The sequence below is a fragment of the Podospora bellae-mahoneyi genome, chromosome 2 (genome assembly GCF_035222275.1).
Source record: "Podospora bellae-mahoneyi strain CBS 112042 chromosome 2, whole genome shotgun sequence".
In the NCBI taxonomy this organism is placed as follows: Eukaryota; Fungi; Ascomycota; class Sordariomycetes; order Sordariales; family Podosporaceae; genus Podospora; species Podospora bellae-mahoneyi.
The window spans coordinates 946,122-967,811 of record NC_085881.1 but is presented as its reverse complement, the minus strand read 5'-3'; the positions used below and the strand labels follow the sequence as shown (position 1 = coordinate 967,811).

Below are 21,690 nucleotides of genomic sequence, written 5' to 3'. Positions count from 1 at the left end.
AGTCTTCCGGGGATCTCGCGTCTCAGGCACAGCACATTGCCGTAATGCTAAACTACAGGAAACACGTTGAAGACGGCAGTTCCACCCTCTGGAATTTCAAGATTGGATGGTTTACAAGCATCTTGGCCGCATCGATGAGCTGCCATATACGGCACCGTTTCCGAGAAGAGCGGTGGGCAGGAAACGGTGCATCTTCTCCAACAAAACAGAAACTCGGCGTTTGGTTATACACACGACAGCCCAACCGAGACTGCTGTGTCTCCCTGATACATGCTCGGGAGCGTCGACGAATGATGAGGCAAGGGATCACCTTATTGCCAGAATAAAATCAGATATCACTTTTGCTGCATGTCACACATACCCCTGCCGGCTCGTGTTCGTTGGTGAATGGTAACTCCCTCAAGACTGCAGGACAACAACACAGGTGGAATATCGTGATACAGAACGACATATGTCCGCTTTTAGTGCTTATCATGATACATTGCCTCGAACTGTATATTCAAGCCATGAAAGCCATACAGCTGCGCGGTGACAGATTTGGAAGTTGAAAGCAGACATATGTTATGTATGGATCGAATTAAAACCGAACGGCGAGAGTACCCTTGCGGCCTCGAGTCTGATACTACCAACGTCAACATCAACCAACCGGGCCGGGAGCGGGCGCGGGTGGTATGAATTTGCCGTTGTTGACTGGTTTGACAGCTCACAGTGGATACTCGTCCTGCAGAGACAGCAGCCACTGAAGAAGCAAACCCGAGCTCTCCTTTCATCGAAACACAGCACTGAAGCCACGGGCGGTGTCAGTTCTTCGGGCGACCTGCTGCCGCCCGGCGTCGGTAGGTGTTGGGGTTGGACGGGTCAACTCCGCCGCTCCCCCGCTACCAATCAGCGAAATCGGGGGCCGAAACATGCCCCCCGCCCTCCCGCTGCCGTGCTGTGGCAGAGCGGGGATGGCGGGGCAGCTTTTTTTTATTTGCTGTGTGGGTAGGTTGTGCATTCTATACTTTCTGGCGACATCCAACGGCCAGACAATCCACAGAGAAGGCTCTCTCTCGATCAGGAAATTGCCGGTGCGGCCTGCGTCCTGCTTGCTGCTTGTGCTCGATGCTCGCTGCTCGCATAGCTCTTCCCCATGCCCTTATCTCTTGGTATCTGCAGGCGCTATGCCCAAAGCTCTGAGCTCGCAGTGTCTCTACCGTGGAAATATGTCTCGATTGTGATTTGGAAAAGTACACGCTATGTTTCCCGGCAGCAATTGACCGCCGCTACGCATTCATCCGATCAACTCATGGATGGACCCCGGGCCCCCGCCATTGAACGGTGATTTGAACGGCCGACTTGTCCGAAACGTGGAGCCCCAAGGTTATAGTGCGGATTTCGTTTCTTTCACCGCCCACGTCGTCCGGTCTTTTCCCCAAACATAAAAAGGAAGGCCCTTCCTGTCACTTGCTGTCGGACGATTGTGTCGTCTCGTGCTCCTCCGCTCTTCGCCTTGCCTACTTCCTTGTGAACAAAACAAGCCAACTCCCTCGAATCTGACTCGAGACATTACCCCCCCCCCTTTCGAACCTTTTGTTGCTCCCATCTCAGCTTTGTTGATCGCAGCTCCAGGGCCGCGATCACGACACCGTCAAAACGTTCTCCAACCTTCTTAACTCGTAAGTGTTGCTCCTCCGAACTTCGACGCATATGCCGCCATACCGTCAACACCTGTCCTTTTGGACTCCGTCGTCCCATGTCGTTACCTGCACTACCACTACCCACTACCACATGCTCCTCCCCCCCCTTGTCTCCGTGTCCCCTGACCCCACGCCCCTGATATACCCTTTGTTGTAGCCCACCTGGCAATCTCTTCGTGCTCCCTCAACCGCCGCTTCTGTTGAGATCACGGTCTTTGGCGGAGAATGCCTCAACTCGTCCCCCTTCCGGCTGCCTCCTCACAAACCTCTGCTAACATATATAAAAGGGTCCATCACCCATACGCCGGAGCCCGTTGTTCTGCCTCTCCAGGAAGCTCAGCGGATTACATCTCTACCCGATAAATTCACTCTCAGCATCCAGGCAAAATCAACAACTCTCCAACCTTAGCAATGGCTCCCCACGCTGAGATCGCGAACGGTGATGGACCTGTCAACTCTGGCGGCGTTTCCTCCTCCACCAACCAGAAGGTGACCTTCAAGGTCAACTCCCCCAACGTCGAGTACACCGACAACCAGATCCGCTCCAAGTACACTTATCACACCACCGAGGTATCCGAGGTCAACGGCCAGTATGTTGCGGTCCCCAAGGAGACCCAGTACAACTTCAATGTCGACACCAAGGTCCCCAAGCTGGGTATGATGCTCGTTGGCTGGGGCGGCAACAACGGTTCCACCGTCACCGCCGGCATCATTGCCAACCGCCGCGGGCTCTCCTGGCAGACCCGCCGCGGTGAGCAGAAGGCCAACTACTATGGCTCTCTGATCATGGGCTCTACCGTCAAGCTCGGCACCGATGCCAAGACCCGCAAGGATGTCAACATCCCCTTCCACGACCTCCTCCCCATGGTCCACCCCAACGACATTGTCATCGGCGGCTGGGACATCAGCAAGCTCAACCTCGCCGAGGCTATGGACCGCGCCCAGGTTCTCGAGCCCGGCCTCAAGGCTCTGGTTGCCAAGGAGATGGCCTCCATGGTCCCCCTTCCTAGCATCTACTACCCCGACTTCATTGCTGCCAACCAGGAGAAGCGTGCCGACAACATCCTCGAGGGCACCAAGGCCTCCATGGCCCACGTTGAGAAGATCCGCCAGGACATTCGGTACGTTGCACATTTTTGAAGCTGCTCTGAGAAGCATTTTGACTAACATGAATTGAACAGTGACTTCAAGGCTGCCAACAACCTTGACCGTGTCATCGTCCAGTGGACCGCCAACACTGAGCGTTTCGCTGACCTCATTGAGGGTGTCAACGACACTGCCGACAACCTCCTCAAGGCCATTGAGAACGGCCACGAGGAGGTCTCTCCCTCCACCGTCTTCGCTGTTGCTTGCATCCTCGAAAACACCCCCTTCATCAACGGCTCCCCCCAGAACACCTTCGTTCCCGGTGCCATCGAGCTTGCCGAGCGCCACAGGGCCTTCGTCGGTGGTGATGACTTCAAGTCTGGCCAGACCAAGATGAAGTCGGCCCTCGTCGACTTCCTCATCAACGCCGGTATCAAGCTTACCTCCGTTGCCAGCTACAACCATCTCGGCAACAACGACGGCAAGAACCTGAGCGAGCAGAGACAGTTCCGCTCCAAGGAGATCTCCAAGTCCAATGTCATTGACGACATGGTGGAGGCCAACACCGTTCTCTACGCCCCCGGCGAGAAGCCCGACCACACCGTTGTTATCAAGTACATGCCCGCTGTCGGCGACGACAAGCGTGCTCTTGATGAGTACTATGCTGAGATCTTCCTCGGCGGTCACCAGACTATTTCGCTCTTCAACGTGTGCGAGGACTCCCTTCTCGCTTCCCCCTTGATCATCGACTTGGTCCTCATCACCGAGCTCTTCACCCGTATCCGGTGGAAGGCTGTCTCCACCGACGGCGCCGCCACCAAGGACTTTGAGGGCTTCCACAGCGTTCTCTCTGTCCTCTCCTACATGCTCAAGGCTCCCTTGACTCCTCCCGGCACTCCCGTTGTCAACGCCCTTGCCAAGCAGCGCTCCGCTCTCGTCAACATCATGCGCGGCTGCTTGGGTCTCCAGCCCGAGTCCGACATGACTCTTGAGCACAAGCTCTTCTAAGCTTTGCAACTCCTTTGCTTTGGCTTTGAGCGTGTTTAGAGGGGATTCAGCACACCCTTGCTCCTTTCTTTCTCGAGTCTTATCCTTTAATCTTCGGTTCTGAAAACTTGGTCATGTTGAGCGGCACATCAAAAGGCACTTGGTAGACATTAGGATGGGGATGGGGGTTTAAAACTGGGTTTAACGGTGATGCATAAGGAGAGCGGAGTTGGGAAGGCTGGAGCATCCGAGATAGTATTATGGTAGAAAATGGGGAACCCTGATGTTTCCTGAATGTTGACTGGTGTCGTGATGGTGACTGTGATTGTGCTCTTGATTGTGAAATGATTCTTGAATGGCTGTCGATTGAGAATTTACAGAATGAGTACTGAGATAGGTAAGACAAAGTATGTCGATGGCTCTCTATTTTGCAGCCTCGTTCTTCTTAACTGCCAGTATTCACACATCGGTATTTGATTCATCTTGATGTAGCCCTCTCATTCAACCGGAGAGGGACAATTGAGGACCCAACCATGATTATCTCATGAAAGCAAAGGATTACGGATACAAAACCCGGAAATAGACTTCCACTGCTGTTTGCCCCCACCCCCCAACCTCTCAACCCCAGACCGCTTTCCCAAGATCTGCCATGCCATGCCATGCCGCGATATGCTTTCCCAACCCCTTTGCTTGGCGGCGCTCGGGGAAACGGCTGCTGGGCGAGGCAACTCTGTAGCTTCACATGGAAGAGGAGGACCCTTTGCTGACTGACTGGCTGACTGCAGAGGAGAAACCGGTTGTGCTCAGAGGTTCTTAGGTAGGGTATGCTGTGTAACATTACAACATATCCGTGAGATGATGAGTGATTATGTGCCGTCGCGCGTCGTGTGTCGTGTGCGTTATTTCTTCCCTCTTGGTTTTATGTTATTCCCAGCATCGACTTATTCCCATGCTACTGTACTTCCCAACACCATCCAGCGGCGTGGCACACGCTCCTGACAAATCTATTCCTTTTGAGCCTCAATGGACATACATCAACAGCCCATCACATCACAGGTGCAACAGTAACAGGTAGGTATCAAGTTTTAATATTAAGCCTTAATAGGAAAACAAAAAAAGTGTAAAATCAACATATAAAAGTCCAGGCCATCAGCTAAACCTTCCCAACAGCCCAACCTTTCCAGAGAAATATCACCACCCCCCATCAAGGCAGATATTCAGCCATGATGGGATGTTTTTCCATCATCCCCTCACGGCAAGAATATCGCCAGAGGTAAATGGTCCGATCGATCCGATGATTGTTGCAGCTCAGGACAAAATCAACCGCAATTGCTTTCCCCCCCCCAATCTGCCAGCTCCATTCACTTGTTTTCTTTTCGCTTCTCGGCCAACCACATTCCCCTAGTCCAAAATAACAATCCGTACAAATCGGGGGGAAAGCATGCTTGAATGCTTGATTAAGAAGTAAATTTGGCTACGAGGCCAAAAAAATGTAAGATGCTGTGTGTTGTGCTGTGCTGCTGGTACGCGCGCCGAGAATACATTGCAGGGTATCGTTGCAAATCGATCGATCGATCTTTAATCCCAAATCCGCTCCTCCTCAGGACAAGAGAATATCCCATCTCTCATCCTTCCAATTGATCCAATCCCAGATCCCCCCTTCGCTTCATGAGATGAACCTGTCCACCGTTCTTCTTTTAAAAGAATCATTACTTCATTCCAACCCACCCTTCCATCCTTCCCCGTTTTCCAACGCCTCTGTGATTTAAAAGCAGAGTCAGGGTGATGTGTCATTTAGACAACAGCCTGGCGTCTTTCCCTGCGAGCGACCAACTTCTTGTAGATGAAGAGGCAGATGAGGCCGATGGCGACAACGCCGACGATGCAGAAGACGGTGATGACACCGGGCTCCTGGGCAGCCCAGTTTTGGCGCTTGGAGAGGGCGGCATAGGTGTCGCGAGCGACGACGGTGCTGATGGCGGCCATTTTAGTTATTAAGGCTGTGAGACGTTTTGTTAGCAAGGGATGTTCTGGCAATTGAAAGAAACAAGACAATTGATGCGGGTGAGCAGCTCAGAAAGTCTTGAATAAAATCAGATTGTCGCATTGATCGCGTGCTGTTGTTTGCGACGCCGCTCCAAACATCGCTTGGCATCCGTCATGTTGCCAAAGCTCGGGTCCCTCGACCGAGACACCCCGAAAAGGACTCAAACACCACTCGGCGCAGAGCCATTGACAACGGGGCATGTGAAAACTGGTAAAAAAAAGGTGCTCGGTCGGACCAATTGGCGAGCAAAAGACTGCTTACAGTTTAAGGTTGTAGGTAGTAGGTAGAAGGGTGTGAACAACACAAGACGTTTTCTTTCTAACGACGACGAGCCAATTGGAGTATTTGAGGGGGTGGCAGTCTGCTGCTGCGCAGGGCAAGAAACAGAGTTATCGAGTGAGGTTGAAGAGGAAAAAAGAGGGAGAAAGAGAAAGATGGAAGCTCTCTCGCGGGTGGGAGGGAAGGAAACAAAATACCGCCGGTGGAGCCCGCGGCGGCAGAAACGATAAAGCTTGGCCACCGGAGGCACGGAGGTACGGCAGCTCACACACCCTTCTCCCACCCCCAAAAAGGCTGGGTGGCTCGTCTTCCCACTGCGCGAATTTCGACTGCCACCACTCGGCGGTTTCGTCCAATGACCCGCTCGAGCAAACTCCAGCAGAGGGTGAGAGGTCACCCGTCTCGGCAAGGGTGCTATGGCGAAAAGCACCTCACCCTGAACGACTTAGCTTGGTAAATGCAGCGAGCATGTACCCCGAGACCCCATTTCTGCACTGACCGGAACGGGAACCGCGGGGCGTCTGAACGGTGTCCACCGGGCGGCGCCGGTAAAATCGACCGGTATGTTGAGTGACGAAAGATGTGTTTGAGAACTACTTACTGGTTGGGCTGATGCCTGGAGATCGGGAGGAAATTAGAAAGGGCGGGCTTGTGGAAAGAGGGAGGTAGAGTAGAGTGAAAGAGGTGAAGAGAGGCGAGAGGCGGGAAAGGGCGAATTGTTGGTGAAGAAAAAGGATGCGCTGACGAGGTGAGAGCGGCGCAATCCAAAGGCGGGCTTCCTTGCTTGTGGTGGCACCGTGGCTGCCGAGGAGTGGGTAACAGCATCCAAGCTCAAGCTAAGCTTGGTGCCATATCGAGCACTGATCACCTTTTGCCCTGTCATTACCCTTGTCCCCGTGAAGAAATCCGCATTCAACCGTGCAGCGGTGACGAGAGACAACCTCGACAACCAATCGCTTATCGCAATCCTTTTTATCACAAAAAAAAAAAAAAAAAAAACCTTGATATCGCGCCTTCGCGTTTGTCACTTCATCGAACTGGCAAGGCTGCTCTGCTCTGCCCAATGTCCTGAATGTCTCAGACAGCTAATGAAGCCGTGAAGCTGTGCTGCCATGCTTGCTTGAGTGGGGGGTTACCGATGTGAGATGGCATCTCTTGGCTGTAGCATGCTATCAGCCTCGCTGGAAGCTGTTTGGCTGGTTTCCTGCAGGTGTCATGCACGTTGTGCGGCGCCAACCGTTCACTTTTCACAGGTGCCGGCCGTGAGAAGAAACACATCAACAAATGGACAAGAGTCAGCAAACATCACCCGGTGCCCGTCGATCCCAAATATCAGAATATACCGAGAAAACCCGAACTGCCCCTGACTAGTGGTAGCAATGTCATGTACATACATTTTCCTACGGGAGAGCCCGCCTGCAGGTCCCAGGACTTCATCCACTTGGCTCGTGCTTTTCCAACAATTTTGCATGGAAAAAGCATGGCGATGCATCCGAAGCTTCCATGTCATTGTGGAGGCCCGCTTCCTCGCCTTGCGAGAAAGGCGCCGAGGCGAGAAAAGGTCACTGTGGAAACGAATTCGGACCTTGCAGTTGGCTTGTGGATCATTGTAGTGTCTGCTTGCTCCTCCATGATGCACGATGCTGTTTATGCATGCGGATATCTCACACAATGTACGACCGTCTCATAATAACCTATAGATACACACACCTGCCCACAAACCACCCACCCACCCAGTCGCCATTATCTTTTGCTGGACACTTGGGGGGCTCCTCTTCACCCATCCCCACAAGCCAAGGATCATGTTTGTTTCCCCGGAGAAGCCAAGCCGCGGCTCAAAAGCTTAGCAAGAGATGGGAGCAGGGCCCGGGATGCTGTACGACTTGCCGCCGTTGTCGGGCTGGCCGGTGAGACCGTAGATGCTGGTGAGGATACCGGGATGGTTGGCCTGGTAGGCACCGGGGAAAGAGACGGTCTGAGAAGGAGTGAAGGAGCCCGAGCCCGAAATGTTGATCTGAGCGCAAGACTTGTAGAACTGAGCCTGGCCTTGCTGGTTGGCCGAGTGGAGAGCCAAAAGCTCAACGCGCAGGAGGTATTGGCCCGGCGCGATGCACTGCGGGATGTTGAAATACGTCCAGCCTTGGTTCTGAATGACAGTGTCGACACCCCACTTCCTGCTGCCTTGATCAAAGCCTTCGTGCCAGATCTTGAACCACTTCTGGCCGTTGGAGCTGGCAGTAGCAGCATTGTCGACCTTGGCAAGGTAAGCCTGGACGGGACCCTTGTGAGAGGCAGCAATGGGATGGTCTCGGTCGTTAGGGAACTGGGCTCCGCCGATGACATGCCCAAAGTAGGCACCGATACGGTCACCAGCGTTAACGTTGACAACCGTGTTGGACTTGGAGCCGGGCTGTCCGCAGGCCATGTTCTGGTCGTTCACATTCTGTACTGGGTTGTTGTTGTTGGGAGCACGGATGCCAGTGAGCTGACCCTTATCTTGTCCGTTGACTGAGATTTTCTGCCTTGATTGTCAGCATGAAAACAACTCCTGCCTCGACGGTGACTGGTGCTGACATACCTGGAAGATGGTGTGAGCATCGACCGTGAGGCCGCAGGCCAGGAGGGCAACGAAGGAGAACTTCATGGTGGCGTGTAGTCAGGGCTGAGTGTCCAGGACTTGTCAAGTAGGTTGCCTTGATGTGACTCTAGGACGGTTTTCGATTACCAGCGGTCGCCCCCTTTGTATTTATGCCATTCTTCAGCCTCCTACTCTCGTCTGTTCGCCCGAGAAAGGCACCGAATTCCTAAGTCCCGGAAATGTCAAGACCTGCACCTAAATTGTAGATGACGGCATCCCTATTCCAGCCAACCAAGGCCATGGCTGGGTAGCAATGGACTGGGAAAAGGCACAGGCGGCCGGCCGTGTCGGTAGTCGATATTTTCGCGGGGCCCCGGACTTGAACAGGAGGTCAATCTATTCAGATAAACTGGGGATAGATTGCCCTCCGCGTGTCGCGGTAAATGGATTGGACGGCAGCCACGCAATGGCGCTCGCCAGTCTCAATGCCGTACCCGCCCCTTGGCTCCGGACTTTAGGCAGTATCCCGCCCCAGTCACCTGGACTGCGTGAGAGTACGGCCGGATGACCACTGTCCTAAATAGGAACGAGACGGAGACCGTCCCAGTTGAGCCGTCTGGCGAATAAGATATCTCTGACGGCCGGTCCGGCACAGCCATGTTGTTGTCGATCTGATATTCAAAGGTCGTCTGCAATACCACGGAAGCCATGGCTGCCGCCCGACGGAAAAACCCATCCACCGCGTTGCATTAAGCGATACGGTTTGACTGACTGCGATTGATGGAAGTAATAAAGAAAACATCCCAAACCCGGGAAGGGGGTGTCTCCCTCATGTGAGAGCAGCAGGCCGTCACCCCGTCGCAATCAAAGCTGAGAGATTCCGTGATGTCAAAAAAGGAGGGCTCGTTCGGAAAGCCTCCCGAACCATACATGGAACCTCCCCGGCGCGCACTCGCAGCTGGTCGAGTCTAGTGTCATCTTGATACCGGATGGCATACTTGCCATGGCTGCCATGGCTTGACATAGATTGAAGGCGGCATGTCGAAACAAAGGGGCACAATTGGAGCCCGACAGAATATATAGGGCTGGATAAAAGAGAAAGGCAATAACAGAGTAGATGGAAAAGGTCTGGGCGGTCTCCAGAAGACTGTAAAACGTAATCAATCTCAGCCGTCTGTTCACTTGAAAGCGCTTGCTTGGCCTGTCAATAGACAGCCCCTTTCAGGGTTATGTGAGGAGGTCACAAGGAATGTCGGTGACTGCTTGGCTGAGGAGGCATTGAATAGATGCCATACTGTGCCGGATATTACACCAACTCGTCCACTGGGCATGAGCTTGCCTGGACTTGGCCCTGTCATCGCGTGGAAAGGAACGCCTTGTTCGGCCAAAGGGGCGCCAAAGGTGGGAGCGAGCCTCTCAAAGCTTCATCTCAGCATACCTCAGGACTGAATTCTTCTTGGCCTTGAAGCTTCACATCGTTCTCCAGTCGATGTGTGGTTTTTGGTCTGAAAGGATATTTTTGACAAGCAAAAAGAGGGTTTCGGAATTAGTAGACGGTGTTTACACATAACTCGAGGGAAAATGATGCTGGAGCTCCATGAGCTCCAATGCTGAATAAAACGGTCGAGCGCAGCTATAAAATCGGGTAATTGAATAAACCGCACAAGCCCCAATTTCACCCAATCAAACCCCACCAATTGTCAACGCAAGGTGGGTCCCGGGCCATTGAGCAGCAAGACTGGGGAGCTTGCCAATCGTCAATTGATTGACGACGACGAACCCAAAACTGAAGATAACCTCCCCCTCGACGTCGCCGCCGGCCACCCCCTCCAATCACAACCTCCGTCCATTGCTCAACCACCCATCTAGTCCACCACCGCAGCAATGGCGAGCAAGCTGGCCCCCGTCATGCAGACCGCCCTCCGCTCCGTGAGCAGGGTGGTTGCCCCCTCCTCGTCACCACTCCAGACCCGCGCCATCTCCATGTCGGCGAGGAGGCAAAGCGACACCCTCATGGTGGTGAGTCTCTCCCCCCCCTCCTTCCCCCAAGCTATAAATATTGAATGGAGACTAAACTTCCAATAAAAAAGCACCGCAACACCCCTAACAACAACCCCTCCATCCCCTTCAAGTTCACCGACCAAAACGAGAAAATTATCACCGAGATTCTCAAGCGCTACCCCCCCCAGTACAAAAAAGCAGCCGTTATGCCCCTCCTCGACCTCGGCCAGCGTCAGCACGGCTTCACCTCCATCTCGGTCATGAACGAGGTCGCCCGCATCCTCGAGATGCCCCCCATGCGCGTCTACGAGGTGGCCAGCTTCTACACCATGTACAACCGAACCCCCGTGGGCAAGTTTCACGTCCAGGCTTGCACGACCGTACGTCCCCCCCTTCACTATCAATAACCATTTCTAACTATACATAACAGACCCCCTGCCAACTCGGCGGCTGCGGCTCAGACGCCATCGTCAAGGCAATCAAGGAACACCTCGGCATCAAGCAAGGCGAGACCACCCCCGACGGCCTCTTCACCTTCATCGAGGTCGAGTGTTTGGGGGCGTGCGTCAACGCGCCCATGGTCCAGATCAATGACGAGTACTACGAGGACCTGACTCCCGAGACCACCAAGCAGCTCCTCACCGCGCTCAAGGAGAGCTTGAACGATGCGAGCAAGGCGCCCAAGCCGGGTCCTGTGAGCGGGAGGGACACTTGTGAGAATAGCGCGGGACTGACGAACCTGACGAGTGAGCCTTGGGGGGTGGAGACTACCAGGTCAGATTTGTAATTTTTAGAGAGGGGGGAGTGGTTTGATTTTATGTGATTGCAAAACTAGATGTTTTCACACTACAACAGGGCTTATTATATGATGTGATGATGATAGAGGGGGACGAGGGGATGAGTGTACAAAAAGTGTTAACAGACATTCGCAGCTTGGAAAGCGGGGTCAAGAATATATAGGACGGCCCGAATACATTGCTTGCTTCGATGCTTGTGATGATCGTACATTACGAATTGTTTTTTGTAACTTCAGTTCTTATGAATGACGACAAGTCAAAATCAAATATGCCAAGGGGGTGGCTCGATATTGAGCCCCGTTCATTCAATAACTAACACTGCAGGAACTATTTCTTCCACCAACAGAAGCTGCCTTGCTAAAAAAAAAAAAAAATCATCATTGACAGTAAAATAAAAACCGAATATTTTCCGAACCAGTGTCCTGTGTACCCAACTGGTCTGCACACCAAAAATCACTTCAACCTCATCACCCACCCATCCCCCTTCACCCTATCCCCCTGTCCAACAACACCCCCCCAAATCACAACCCCACTCTCGTCCAAGTCCCCAATACTCGCCATCGCGGCTTGTGCCCTCCTCCCGGGCCCATCCAAACTATCATCATCCTCCTCATCCTCAACCCCCATCTCAACCCTAAACCACATCCCCTCCTGGTGTCTATCCCTCCCACCACCAAGCAACCCCCCCACCCCATCCCAAACCGCATCCTGCGCCTTGACAAAACTCCCCTCCGTCACCCCATGCCGCCCCTTTTCATGCCTCGACTTTGGCGTCAAAAAAGCCCAAACATCATCCATCTTCCCACCTTGCCCGTCCTCCCCAAACGCAAGGAGCAAATACTCTCTTCCATTGACACCACCAATCGTCACTACACTTAACGAAGCGTTCGTCCTCGCTGCTGGCCAAAAACTGGCACTGTTGTCGTCGTCGTCGTCATCAAGAGGGACGGCGGTCAAGTCTGGAGTTTTATACTTCACATCCTCCTTCCCGGGTAGAATAGGTTTCCAGCCACCCTTCGCCGTAACCAACACCTCCTCCCCCGCGGAAGCAACATCGTTGAAGGAGTCAAGGGAGAGGGATAAATACTCCATTTTGAGCTTGTCAGAACCGCCACCACCACCCTCCCCGCCGCCGAGCTTATACAACCTGTTCTTTGCCAGCGCGAGACTACACCTACCTGTCACCGGGGAAAGGGAAGAAGGGAGAGGCTGCCAGGTAGAAGAGTGGACGTCAAACGCCCAGGTTTCATCTGACGCCTCCCCTGAGGGCAGGGTACCACCGGAAATGATAAACGTCCCGTAACCTTCAGAGTCAAGATCACGCGCTTTTTCCGCGAGGAAACCCACCACGGGATCTTGGGGGATTCCCTGCTCGTGGAGGGTGGTGGTGTCGGTTCCTAGGGCCCATTCTTTCCATGTGGTATGGCCGGAAGGATGGGAAGAGGGGGAGAAGTTGTCTGGTTTCGGGGTTGATACTGCTGCGTGGTTGAACCTAGGGGAAGGATGGGCGGGTGTGGCTAGGGCTGGGTCGAGGAAGGACCAGAGGTGGTTGCGGGTGTCGAAGATCCAGACGCGGCCGGATTCGTTGAGGGGTTGGGAGGGGGTTGAGGGGGATGAGCCGCCGAAGAGGAAGATCCTGTGACCGATCACGGCAGAGGCGTGGCCTCTGCGGGGAGGGGGGATGTCTGGGAGGGAAGAGGTGGGTGAGGCAGGGGATTTTCCCTTGTCTTTTGACCCGGGAGGAGGGGAGGTGAGAGAAATGTCGGAGAGGTTTTGGGGCTCGTCGTTGGGGGTTTCTTCAATGGAGATGGAAGGGACGTCGGGGTTGGGGTCTTTGGGTTTAGGGGCGGTGGATTTGACGGGTTTGGCCTTGATGGTGTAGTAATCGGCTTGGGCTCCGCTTGCGGGAAGGGTGATGGTGTGGACGTCGTTGTCGTTGCCGCCACCGAAAATGTAGACGGTGCCGTCGACGATGTCGGCTGTGTGGCCTGATCTCGGAAGAGGCGGGAGCTGAAGCTTTTCCCAGGTGCCCCTCATGGTGTTGCTGTTGCCGCTGCCAAAGGTAGGGCTTTTGATGGCGGGGAGTGATGAGGGCAGGGAGTTGAAGAGCTCCGTCGTGCGACGTTTGAGGATTTTGAATGAGTCCATGATGTCCGGCCGAGTTGATCCTCACAGTGTAAGTGGTATGTCCAATTGAAGGTGTTCAGTAGGTAATCTCAATCTATCATGTGAGTTGATGTAAGTGCGGTTGTAAGCGTTTAAGACAATTGACCCCCTCACTTTGTTTGTTTAGAGTGTGAGATGAGATTAAGATGAGACAGTTGGGCTTCTTGAAAGAATATGTCCAAACTGGACGTGAGGCTGTGCTGGGGCAGGGCATTCTCTCTCACCAGGATCACTTGCTTTCAGCTTCTGGAGGAGAGTTGCGTCACTGGGTGGGGTTTTTGCTGCCGAAAACGTTGCAGCCGTCCAACGGTGATAGCTCGGACTACTGTTGGCTGTCGACAGCTTTCCGAATCGTGGACTGACAAAGCAGAGCTTGAAAGGGGATTGGTTCAATTCTGAATAAGCCGTCTGTAGCGGCGGGCTGCTGCATGTACTAGAAAATAGCATAACACTCACAACATCTCAACATACGAAGATGCAAAAGTAGTGAAACAAAGAGATGATATGTAACTCTGGGAGTTCTCATTCTTATTTGCTATGTTCAACTAGTCAAAATTCTGTTCATAAGCAGAAATCCTCCGGGGTATCTGTCCATTTTCATTCCTCCATTTCTGCAAGTCCAAGTTCCAGCTCTTGTCTTCATACCCCAATCCCACTACCCAGCTCTAGGCCAGATAATCCCAATCCAAAACCAGCAGCAACCGGCCGCTTTAAACTCCATCCCCAAAACAAAGCAAATAAACCCTCCACCAAAAAGTCCAAAGATCAAGCATAACACCTCCCCACCCCTAACCTCCCCACCCCATCCTGAGCCTCCCCTCTCCCAAACCCACAAAGCCCAACCTCCATCCCAACCCCCGGCTTAATAACCCCCCAAATCAACTCCTGCTTCCAAATACTCTGCTCCCTCCTCCTCTCCCCCCCACTAATCGTAGTCCCATCCCTCGTCCCATTCCCCCCCGGCACAAAAAACTGATGATAATGACACCTAGCAGCAACAACAGCCGAGCAACTCCCCCCTTCCAGCACCATAGGGTTCCCTTTCAGCTCCCACCCCTGAAGACCAGCAGGAGGGGCCTTTCGCAACCCTAACCCCAAGACTAACAACAATAGAATGAGCAACAGCGAGAGCAGAGCCAATAGCCCGACACCGCTCAGGCCGACAGCGTTGGCGGTCATGTCACCAGTAGTGACCGACACCAAAACGAATGATTGAGAGAGAAGAAAGCCCAGCGCGATAAAACCAAAAATAAGCAGCCACGAGAGCGGGCGCGGCAGTGTGAGAAATAAACTGCTAGTCTGAAGGCCCTGGGGAAAAGGCGAAGAAAGTCTAAGTGGGCGGGGTGAGACCGCGAAGAGTGAGCACTCGTGGGATAAGTGATAACTCGTAAGAATGCTGTTCGTCGTGAGATAAAGAAGTACCAGCCCAAGTTGTGGGAGGGCAGTAATGATAGCCGCGCCCGCAGGTGGGATACCCCCCGGAAACATGACCAGCGATTTCGCCCCGAGCAGAGTTGACGGAAACGATGTAAGGAGGTGCTCTGGATCGTGGCAAACGGATATTGCCAGGGCAACAATTACCAAGGAGGCGATAACCGTCCAAACCGCTACAAAGGTGGTGAGGTTGGTGAAAGAAACGGATTTGATCCAGTAATGGTGGGTAGGAATGTAATATTTGGCTGGTTCGTTAATGCCCGCTCCCCAGCGGCCGGTCAAGACGTCCTGTTTCTTGGACAGGAGTGAGCCGGACTGCTGGGTGGCAGTGTCGGGCTCCCTGAGAAAGGAGTTGATGGCATCACCGAGGGTGCATAGAGGCGAGAAGCGGGAGTGGTGCTTGAAGAGAATGAAGGCGCCTGCTACCAGCGCAAAGGAGTTGAGGAGGGCGACAACGCCCAGCAGTGAGGCATTGAGGTTGACTTCGCACGTCTTTGGCTGAATAAGAGGAGCGGAGAGACAGTAACGAACTGTGGACTGGTCGGACACGATCGAGCTGAAAGGCAAGGTCCGGGGTCCTGCAGCGGTTTGGAGAAGCGGAGAAGGCGAGTTGATGTTGGAAACAAGCAGAATGGCTGATAGGTCGGACTCGAGGGTGCGGTCGAGTTGAATGAAGCAGTCGGATCTCGTCAAATTGGCCATGCCGTCGCTGCTTGCTTGCCGCTGAAGACTGAGAATTTCGAGTCGGCTCAGTCCGCCATTGTTGTTTTCCGTAGTGTTGCTGAATGATGCGCCTCCAGTGAAGGCATCCGTAACGACAGCAGCCTTGAAGTCAGGCGCTGTTTGCGAAGTGAAGATTACCGCATTATACCTGTGGATTGTTAGCCTCTTCTTCTCCCTCTGTTGTCTCCGGGAAAGCTCACATTATCTGAGTAACAACCGCCGCGCCCATAACCACAACCGCCAGCAGCACCCTCACTCTCCCAATAAACCTCAAATTTCGAAAGCTTGGCACCCCGATATCCAACCATTGCCATTTCTGATGAGCCTCATCGACCTCTTCCCTCGTCGGACTGCTCAGCACCTGAAACACATAATGTGCCCCCGCCAATAACACCACACAAAACACGTTAACAACGGCATGCAATCCCCAGTCAATCCTCGTAGCTGCCGCGCAACTCCCCGTGGAAACCGCCAGTCTCCCACCACCCCCTCCAAGCAATGAAGCCTTCGATATCGCCAGTATCAGACAGATGAACCCCACAATCAAAATCACAAACCCGACCAGCGTGTTAAAAGCCACCCCGGCCCTCCACCCCACAAGAAGAGTATTCCTCAACGCCCTGCCATCACCTCCTCGCCGTTTCTCGTTGCCGAAACCCAGGCGCTCTTGATCACCACCAGAGTCACCGCTCCCTCTCCCTTCTGAAGACTCCGAATCGTAAAATCCTCCAAACTCGGCCGCTCGTGATTGGAGATGCCGATGCGAACTCCCCGGCAGTGGGCGTTTCCCCTCTTTGCCCACCCCATAGTGGATATACTTCCGCTTCGACACAGTTTCTGGTGTTTCACCTCGGAGGTAGTTGACGACGTAATCTGGCACCAAATTCCTCGCTATCGAGTGCCCGTCGCTATCTCTCCTCCTTTGTAGCCATGGTCGCCAAGTCGTAGCAGTCGTCGCCCGTCTGTGATGATAATGGTGGTGATGGTGGAAGTGTGTCGTCGTTGTCGGGGAGGCGATTTCCGTCTCGGTAACGATGCTCTGGAAGGGCCATTGAATAATTTGTCGACCTGGGATAGGTCGTGGTGTGACTAGTGGGGATGGCTGGTCCTCTCGTACTCTGGAGACATGTGTGTGTTAGACAGGTTTCGTCCGAAAACTGGACTGCGAACAGAAAAGTCAAGCTTACCTTGTCATCTGTGTCACCTCACCATTCTCATCCCACGCATATCGAAAAGTCGAAGGTCCATGGTCTCGTGGAGGTATGGTTATCTCCATGTCCCGCAATATAAGATGCTGACCCTGAAGAAGAAAAAAAAGGAAAAGCACAACACATAAGAAACCAAGAAAAAACACAAGCCGGCAGCGGAGAAGAGAAAAGTTTGATTAGAAAGGATCCATCAACAGTTGGAGAGTACCCAAGAGATATTCATGACACTGGACAACCTGTGCCTGGGTTTGTGAAGAGAGAGAGAGTGAGCGACAAGGTTAGAATCCTTGAGCAACAAACGGAGGCGAGGATGAGCAGCAGGGGGGCATGACCACCCTTTGTATGCTTCCATCGTGGTGTGCCCAAGCCATCGCCGAACGATACCACTGTCATAGGGCGGCTGGTGGTGAAGGGGCGGGATCCTTGCCATGGCCGAACTCTGAGACCCGAATCCCAAGAACTTCTCGAGAACCCCTTGGCAGAAGAAGGCCCCCTGTCGGCACTGGGGACCATTTGCGGCAAGAAGGGACATGACCGGGCTGCTATATTAAGGCACGCTATGTAACCACCACACTACGATTCAGTTCCATATCCACCAATCAGGGAGGGTTACTTAGAAACGACGGGTAAAGTATCAAACATGAACACCGGTTTTTTTATGAGAAGGGGTTTGTGTATCCAGACTTGTTTATGTCTCTTGGCCCAGTATGGGAATTGTATTCGGCATATGTTGCCCAAAACTTGTTTGTCTTGTACATAGACTCATCATCAACACTTGTTGATAACTTCCTAGATAGGTCCAACAAAAATAGGATCGCTCCCGTCTCTGCAGCGGAAGCAAGTGTTTCCAACCGCCGACTTCAACACGTCCCTTCGCTGCAAGAGCGGGTGACAAGTATAGCACGTCCGAGCACCAGCATCCAAAGATGTGAGAAGGAAGGTTGCAGTCCTGAAGAAGAACATCGGACGGAGAATTTCTGACGAAAGCAAATGGAGAGAGCAAGGTGTTGCCGCACCTTGCCTGACAGGGGTCCAGTTGTGACATCCGAAGGACTCCTCTTCCAAGCATGGGAGTCCCATGTCGAGGTTCATCGCGAGTTTTGAAGCCTTGAGAAAGCAACAGTTTCATGTTTCGACCCCTCGCTAGCGTTCACGAACAACCAACAATTGAGAGAAATGGTACGGCATCTGGAGAAGAAGTTTTACTGAACCTTTGATCGGGCTTGTGAGGTTGAAAAAAGCTACTTGAATCATCCATGCCGTGTGCACGGCATGGCGATCGAACCTGAAGACGCTCTTTCGTCGAGGCATCTCGCCAGGCTAGGAAAGCGGACAAAAGGGAATCTTGGGTTGGCCATTGGAAGACCTGGCCAACTGGATGGGTTGGGCCAGATTCATGCGGTGCGGGGGAGATGGAGTGAGGAGCACTGGTTGGCAAGCAACGAAATGAGAGACGGCAGGGATGATGATGACAGTCTAACTGTTTCAACTTTCCAAGTCGTGCAACCCAGGCTTTGTGACAAACGGTGGAGTAAATTCCGCGATAATGAAGAGGATTATACTTAGCTAAGATGACCGCCTGCTTGAACCGTTGCGATCCAGGCATCGAATGATTCCTTCTGACCGGCGCCGTCGGAGTTCACGGTGTGGCTGAGAGACCACTCGCCGCCATTTGAGCCAAAGAACTATCCGAAAGGACGGCAGTGATGGTGAGGATGACCCGATGTAAGCTCCTTCACACGAGAGCTTCTAAAGCTCAATGTCGAGTAGGAGGCGATGGCGGTGCTCGTTGATGCTGGTATTCAGTGTGAAGGTGTGAGTGATCAGATGCCGAGGTTGGAAAGCTTCATTCAAAGTCGAAATAATGAGGAAGGAATGATATTGTCGTGGGAGTTGGCGCATGATGTTTGTTTGATCTTCGACCCAGATATGGCCCAACGATACTGTGATGTTGGTAAACTGCTTGCCAAAGTCAACTCCAGGTTCCATGCTCGGCCGGAATTGTTCAAATGCTTTATGACATTTCAAGATGTTGTATAATCGGTCGTCGACGATGATATCAACCTATGTTTAGATCTCTCACTGATGAACATCGCTTAGTTTCTCGGTGTCGATGTCGTTAGATCGCCTGTTTCTTAAGCTGCCCCAAGCTCCAATGCCAAAGTGAAGCTCTCAGTGGAAGCTTTCAGCGCTGGGAACCATAGGTGGGCCATCCAGACCCTAACCCTGGAGCAACCCCCTACTTGGCAACGGTTTGTTCCGCAGCGCATCCCACCGCGCCCAGGAAAGCTCCACGTCGGGTCAATTAAACTACAGGGGAAAGAGGCCACTGACAACAGCTTCATCACTCACTTCACCTTCTCCCAGCCCAAAACCACACAGCAAAGCCCAATATGGATCCCTACTCGGCCGAAGGCGAACTCATCAACATCCACAACCACTTTCACCAAGGACAATACCAAGAAGTGGTCGACTACGGTGTTTCCACCCTGTCCTCCGAGAATGAGCTCCCCGCCCGTGTCCTCCAGCTGCGAGCTCGCATCGCTCTAGGCCAGGCCGAGGATGCCCTCGCCGATGTAACGGGCGAGAAGGAGCCAGAGTTGCAGGCCATCGCTGCTCTGGCCGAGCAAGCGCTTGGGAACAGCGACAAGGCGGTTGGCATCATCGAGAAGCTCGCAGAGTCAGCGGCCGACAACACTACAGTACAGGTTGTGGGCGGGACAGTATTGCAGGCTGCGGGCAAGAGTGAGGAGGCTTTGGCGCTTCTTTCGCAACACCAGGGAAGCTGTAGGTTACATTCTATATCCAGTCTACCGCAGGCAAACGACTGAAGGGACGCAACTGACGAGGTGGTGGTTGAACAGTGGACGCCGTTGCGCTTATTGTGCAGATCCATCTGCAACAAAACAGAAATGACCTTGCCGTCAAGGAGGTTACCGCCGCGCGGCGGTGGGCGCAGGACAGTTTGTTGGTGAACTTGGCAGAGTCTTGGGTTGGGTTGAGGCTGGTTCGTGCTACCCCAGGATTTTCCTTCTAAGGGTCACACACTGATATGTTTGCTGCAGGGCGGTGAGAAGTACCAACAAGCCTTCTACGTCTTTGAGGAGCTCGCGCAAGCACCCGCTACATCATCAGTCCGGTCTCTCGTCTCCCAGGCCGTTGCCGAGCTTCACCTTGGCAGAACAGAAGAGGCCCAAGCTGCTCTCGACCAGGCCTTGAAAAAGGAGCCAAAGTTCGCCGAGGCCATCGCCAACCTTCTGGTGCTGAACGTCATTGCCGGCAAGGATGGTGCGGAGCAGAAGACGTATGTGTCCCGGAGCCCAACTTCCAAACCAGTATCAATGCTGACTTTGTGTTTAGTCTTCTCGAAGCCACAGACGCCCAACACCCTCTCCTAGTGGACCTGGCGGAAAAGAGTGATTTGTTTGACAAGGCGGCGTCAAAGTACAGCGCCAAGGTCTCTGCGTAGATTGGTGCTTTTTTGAAACGAGCGAGTTCATGAAATATTTGATGATATCCCACAGCCCTCCTTGAAACTCCATGGTTTACTTTGATTATTACAGGGACACAGGACTCTTAAAAAGCTAATATATAGAGGAACGAAAATAATTTACCAATTTTGTCTACTTTCGTCCAGCCCAGAATATGCTGCCTGGTTCCTGGAGTAGGACTAGAGGGGAAACGCATGAGTTTGTACCAGCATTTGCAGCGAGGCCGTTTCTTCCACGGGTGTTTGTCTATACCGCGAGTCAGCTGCCCCAAGAATGTCGGCAAAGGAAAGCGTTACGGGGGAAACCCGCGCTGTAGCTCTCGGCCCGTGGCATTTTCCTAACTTAGGCCCATCTTAAACCGGCGCGCGGCTGCCAGGTTAGCTGCTGCCCAGCGATTTAAAGCGCCAGAGATGAGATCTCCGGGGTTCCGGGTGGCCAGTCAAGCTGGTGGTTAGTTTGTGAGGGGGCATACCCGGATACTTCCAATATTTGCTCCTCTTCATGGTTGTTCTCACTTTTGGCCCACCTACGTTCAAACTCACTGTCAATAATTTTCTCGATTTACCACCAACAAGATGCCCTCCGCTGTCTCCCCTCCTCCAGCCCCAGCCTCCAAGGCAGGTGACGCAGTCCCGACCACGACCAAAAAGCGCAAGATTGTCTGCTTCTCCGGCCTGTTCCTCCCCTCCCCCGTTTACCGAACCCAACACTAACTCTCCAGCAGACTTCGACGGCACAATCTCCTTCCAAGACACAGGCCACATCTTCTTCAACACGTACGGGTGCGGCCCCTCCAAGCGGGAGCTTCTCGACGCCCAGATCGCCTCGGGGCAACGCACCCTCAAGGCCGTGTCGGAAGAAACGTGGAGGAGCTTGAACGTCCCTTTTGATGACGGGTTCGAGCTCATGTCCCAACAGCTAGGAATTGACCCTGGGTTTGCCGGATTTCACCAATTTTGTCTGAGGGAGGGGATCCCATTCCATGTCATCAGTGCTGGACTGAAGCCGGTTTTGAGAAGGGTGCTGGATGAGTTTTTGGGAGAAGAGCAATCAGCCATGATTGATACTGTTGCTAACGAGGCGGAGATTACCGAGGATGGGTCGGAGTGGAGGCCGGTTTGGAGGCATGGGGGGAGTGAGCTGGGTCAAGCTAAGGGGTTGAGTATGATGGAGGCGAGGAGGGAGGTTGAGGAGGAGGAGGAGGAGGAGGAGGA

At 53.3% G+C, this 21,690-nt stretch overlaps 8 protein-coding genes across 8 annotated transcripts; 4 read left to right on the top strand and 4 right to left on the bottom strand.

The window, feature by feature from the left end:
- Nucleotides 1–1,292: 1,292 nt before the first annotated feature.
- On the top strand, nucleotides 1,293–2,042 carry QC761_0032860 (uncharacterized protein; the record flags this gene model as incomplete). Its single annotated transcript, XM_062872291.1, has 3 exons — nucleotides 1,293–1,400; nucleotides 1,606–1,658; nucleotides 1,967–2,042. The coding sequence occupies 3 exons, from the start codon at nucleotides 1,293–1,295 to the stop codon at nucleotides 2,040–2,042; spliced, it is 237 nt and encodes a 78-aa protein (XP_062734448.1).
- A 48-nt stretch (nucleotides 2,043–2,090) lies between these two features.
- Nucleotides 2,091–4,106, top strand: INO1 (Myo-inositol-1-phosphate synthase; the record flags this gene model as incomplete). Its single annotated transcript, XM_062875901.1, has 2 exons — nucleotides 2,091–2,800; nucleotides 2,861–4,106. The coding sequence occupies 2 exons, from the start codon at nucleotides 2,091–2,093 to the stop codon at nucleotides 3,771–3,773; spliced, it is 1,623 nt and encodes a 540-aa protein (XP_062734447.1). The 3' UTR covers nucleotides 3,774–4,106.
- Nucleotides 4,107–5,135: 1,029 nt separating this feature from the next.
- QC761_201705 (uncharacterized protein) lies at nucleotides 5,136–6,961 on the bottom strand (the record flags this gene model as incomplete). Its single annotated transcript, XM_062875900.1, is given in 3 exon segments — nucleotides 5,136–5,752; nucleotides 6,680–6,818; nucleotides 6,824–6,961. Coding segments are annotated over 3 exon segments (483 nt in total). The 3' UTR covers nucleotides 5,136–5,546.
- Nucleotides 6,962–7,375: 414 nt separating this feature from the next.
- QC761_201700 (uncharacterized protein) lies at nucleotides 7,376–9,980 on the bottom strand. Its single transcript, XM_062875899.1, has 2 exons — nucleotides 8,657–9,980; nucleotides 7,376–8,599 (listed from the first exon to the last, which is right to left on the bottom strand). The coding sequence occupies exons 1-2, from the start codon at nucleotides 8,720–8,722 to the stop codon at nucleotides 7,922–7,924; spliced, it is 744 nt and encodes a 247-aa protein (XP_062734445.1). The 5' UTR covers nucleotides 8,723–9,980; the 3' UTR covers nucleotides 7,376–7,921.
- A 211-nt stretch (nucleotides 9,981–10,191) lies between these two features.
- NUO24 (NADH:ubiquinone oxidoreductase 24) lies at nucleotides 10,192–11,627 on the top strand. The gene is made up of 3 exons (XM_062875898.1): nucleotides 10,192–10,675; nucleotides 10,747–11,037; nucleotides 11,088–11,627. Exons 1-3 carry the CDS (start codon nucleotides 10,541–10,543, stop codon nucleotides 11,442–11,444), a joined length of 783 nt encoding a protein of 260 aa, XP_062734444.1. The 5' UTR covers nucleotides 10,192–10,540; the 3' UTR covers nucleotides 11,445–11,627.
- Nucleotides 11,628–11,907: 280 nt separating this feature from the next.
- QC761_201680 (uncharacterized protein) lies at nucleotides 11,908–13,602 on the bottom strand (the record flags this gene model as incomplete). Its single annotated transcript, XM_062875897.1, has 1 exon — nucleotides 11,908–13,602. The coding sequence occupies one exon, from the start codon at nucleotides 13,600–13,602 to the stop codon at nucleotides 11,908–11,910; it is 1,695 nt and encodes a 564-aa protein (XP_062734443.1).
- Nucleotides 13,603–14,385: 783 nt separating this feature from the next.
- QC761_201670 (uncharacterized protein) lies at nucleotides 14,386–19,130 on the bottom strand (the record flags this gene model as incomplete). Its single annotated transcript, XM_062875896.1, has 3 exons — nucleotides 16,965–19,130; nucleotides 15,978–16,895; nucleotides 14,386–15,925 (listed from the first exon to the last, which is right to left on the bottom strand). The coding sequence occupies exons 1-3, from the start codon at nucleotides 17,051–17,053 to the stop codon at nucleotides 14,386–14,388; spliced, it is 2,547 nt and encodes an 848-aa protein (XP_062734442.1). The 5' UTR covers nucleotides 17,054–19,130.
- On the top strand, nucleotides 19,059–20,687 carry QC761_201660 (uncharacterized protein). The gene is made up of 4 exons (XM_062875895.1): nucleotides 19,059–19,772; nucleotides 19,850–19,992; nucleotides 20,051–20,289; nucleotides 20,346–20,687. Exons 1-4 carry the CDS (start codon nucleotides 19,379–19,381, stop codon nucleotides 20,452–20,454), a joined length of 885 nt encoding a protein of 294 aa, XP_062734441.1. The 5' UTR covers nucleotides 19,059–19,378; the 3' UTR covers nucleotides 20,455–20,687.
- Nucleotides 20,688–21,690: the final 1,003 nt, after the last annotated feature.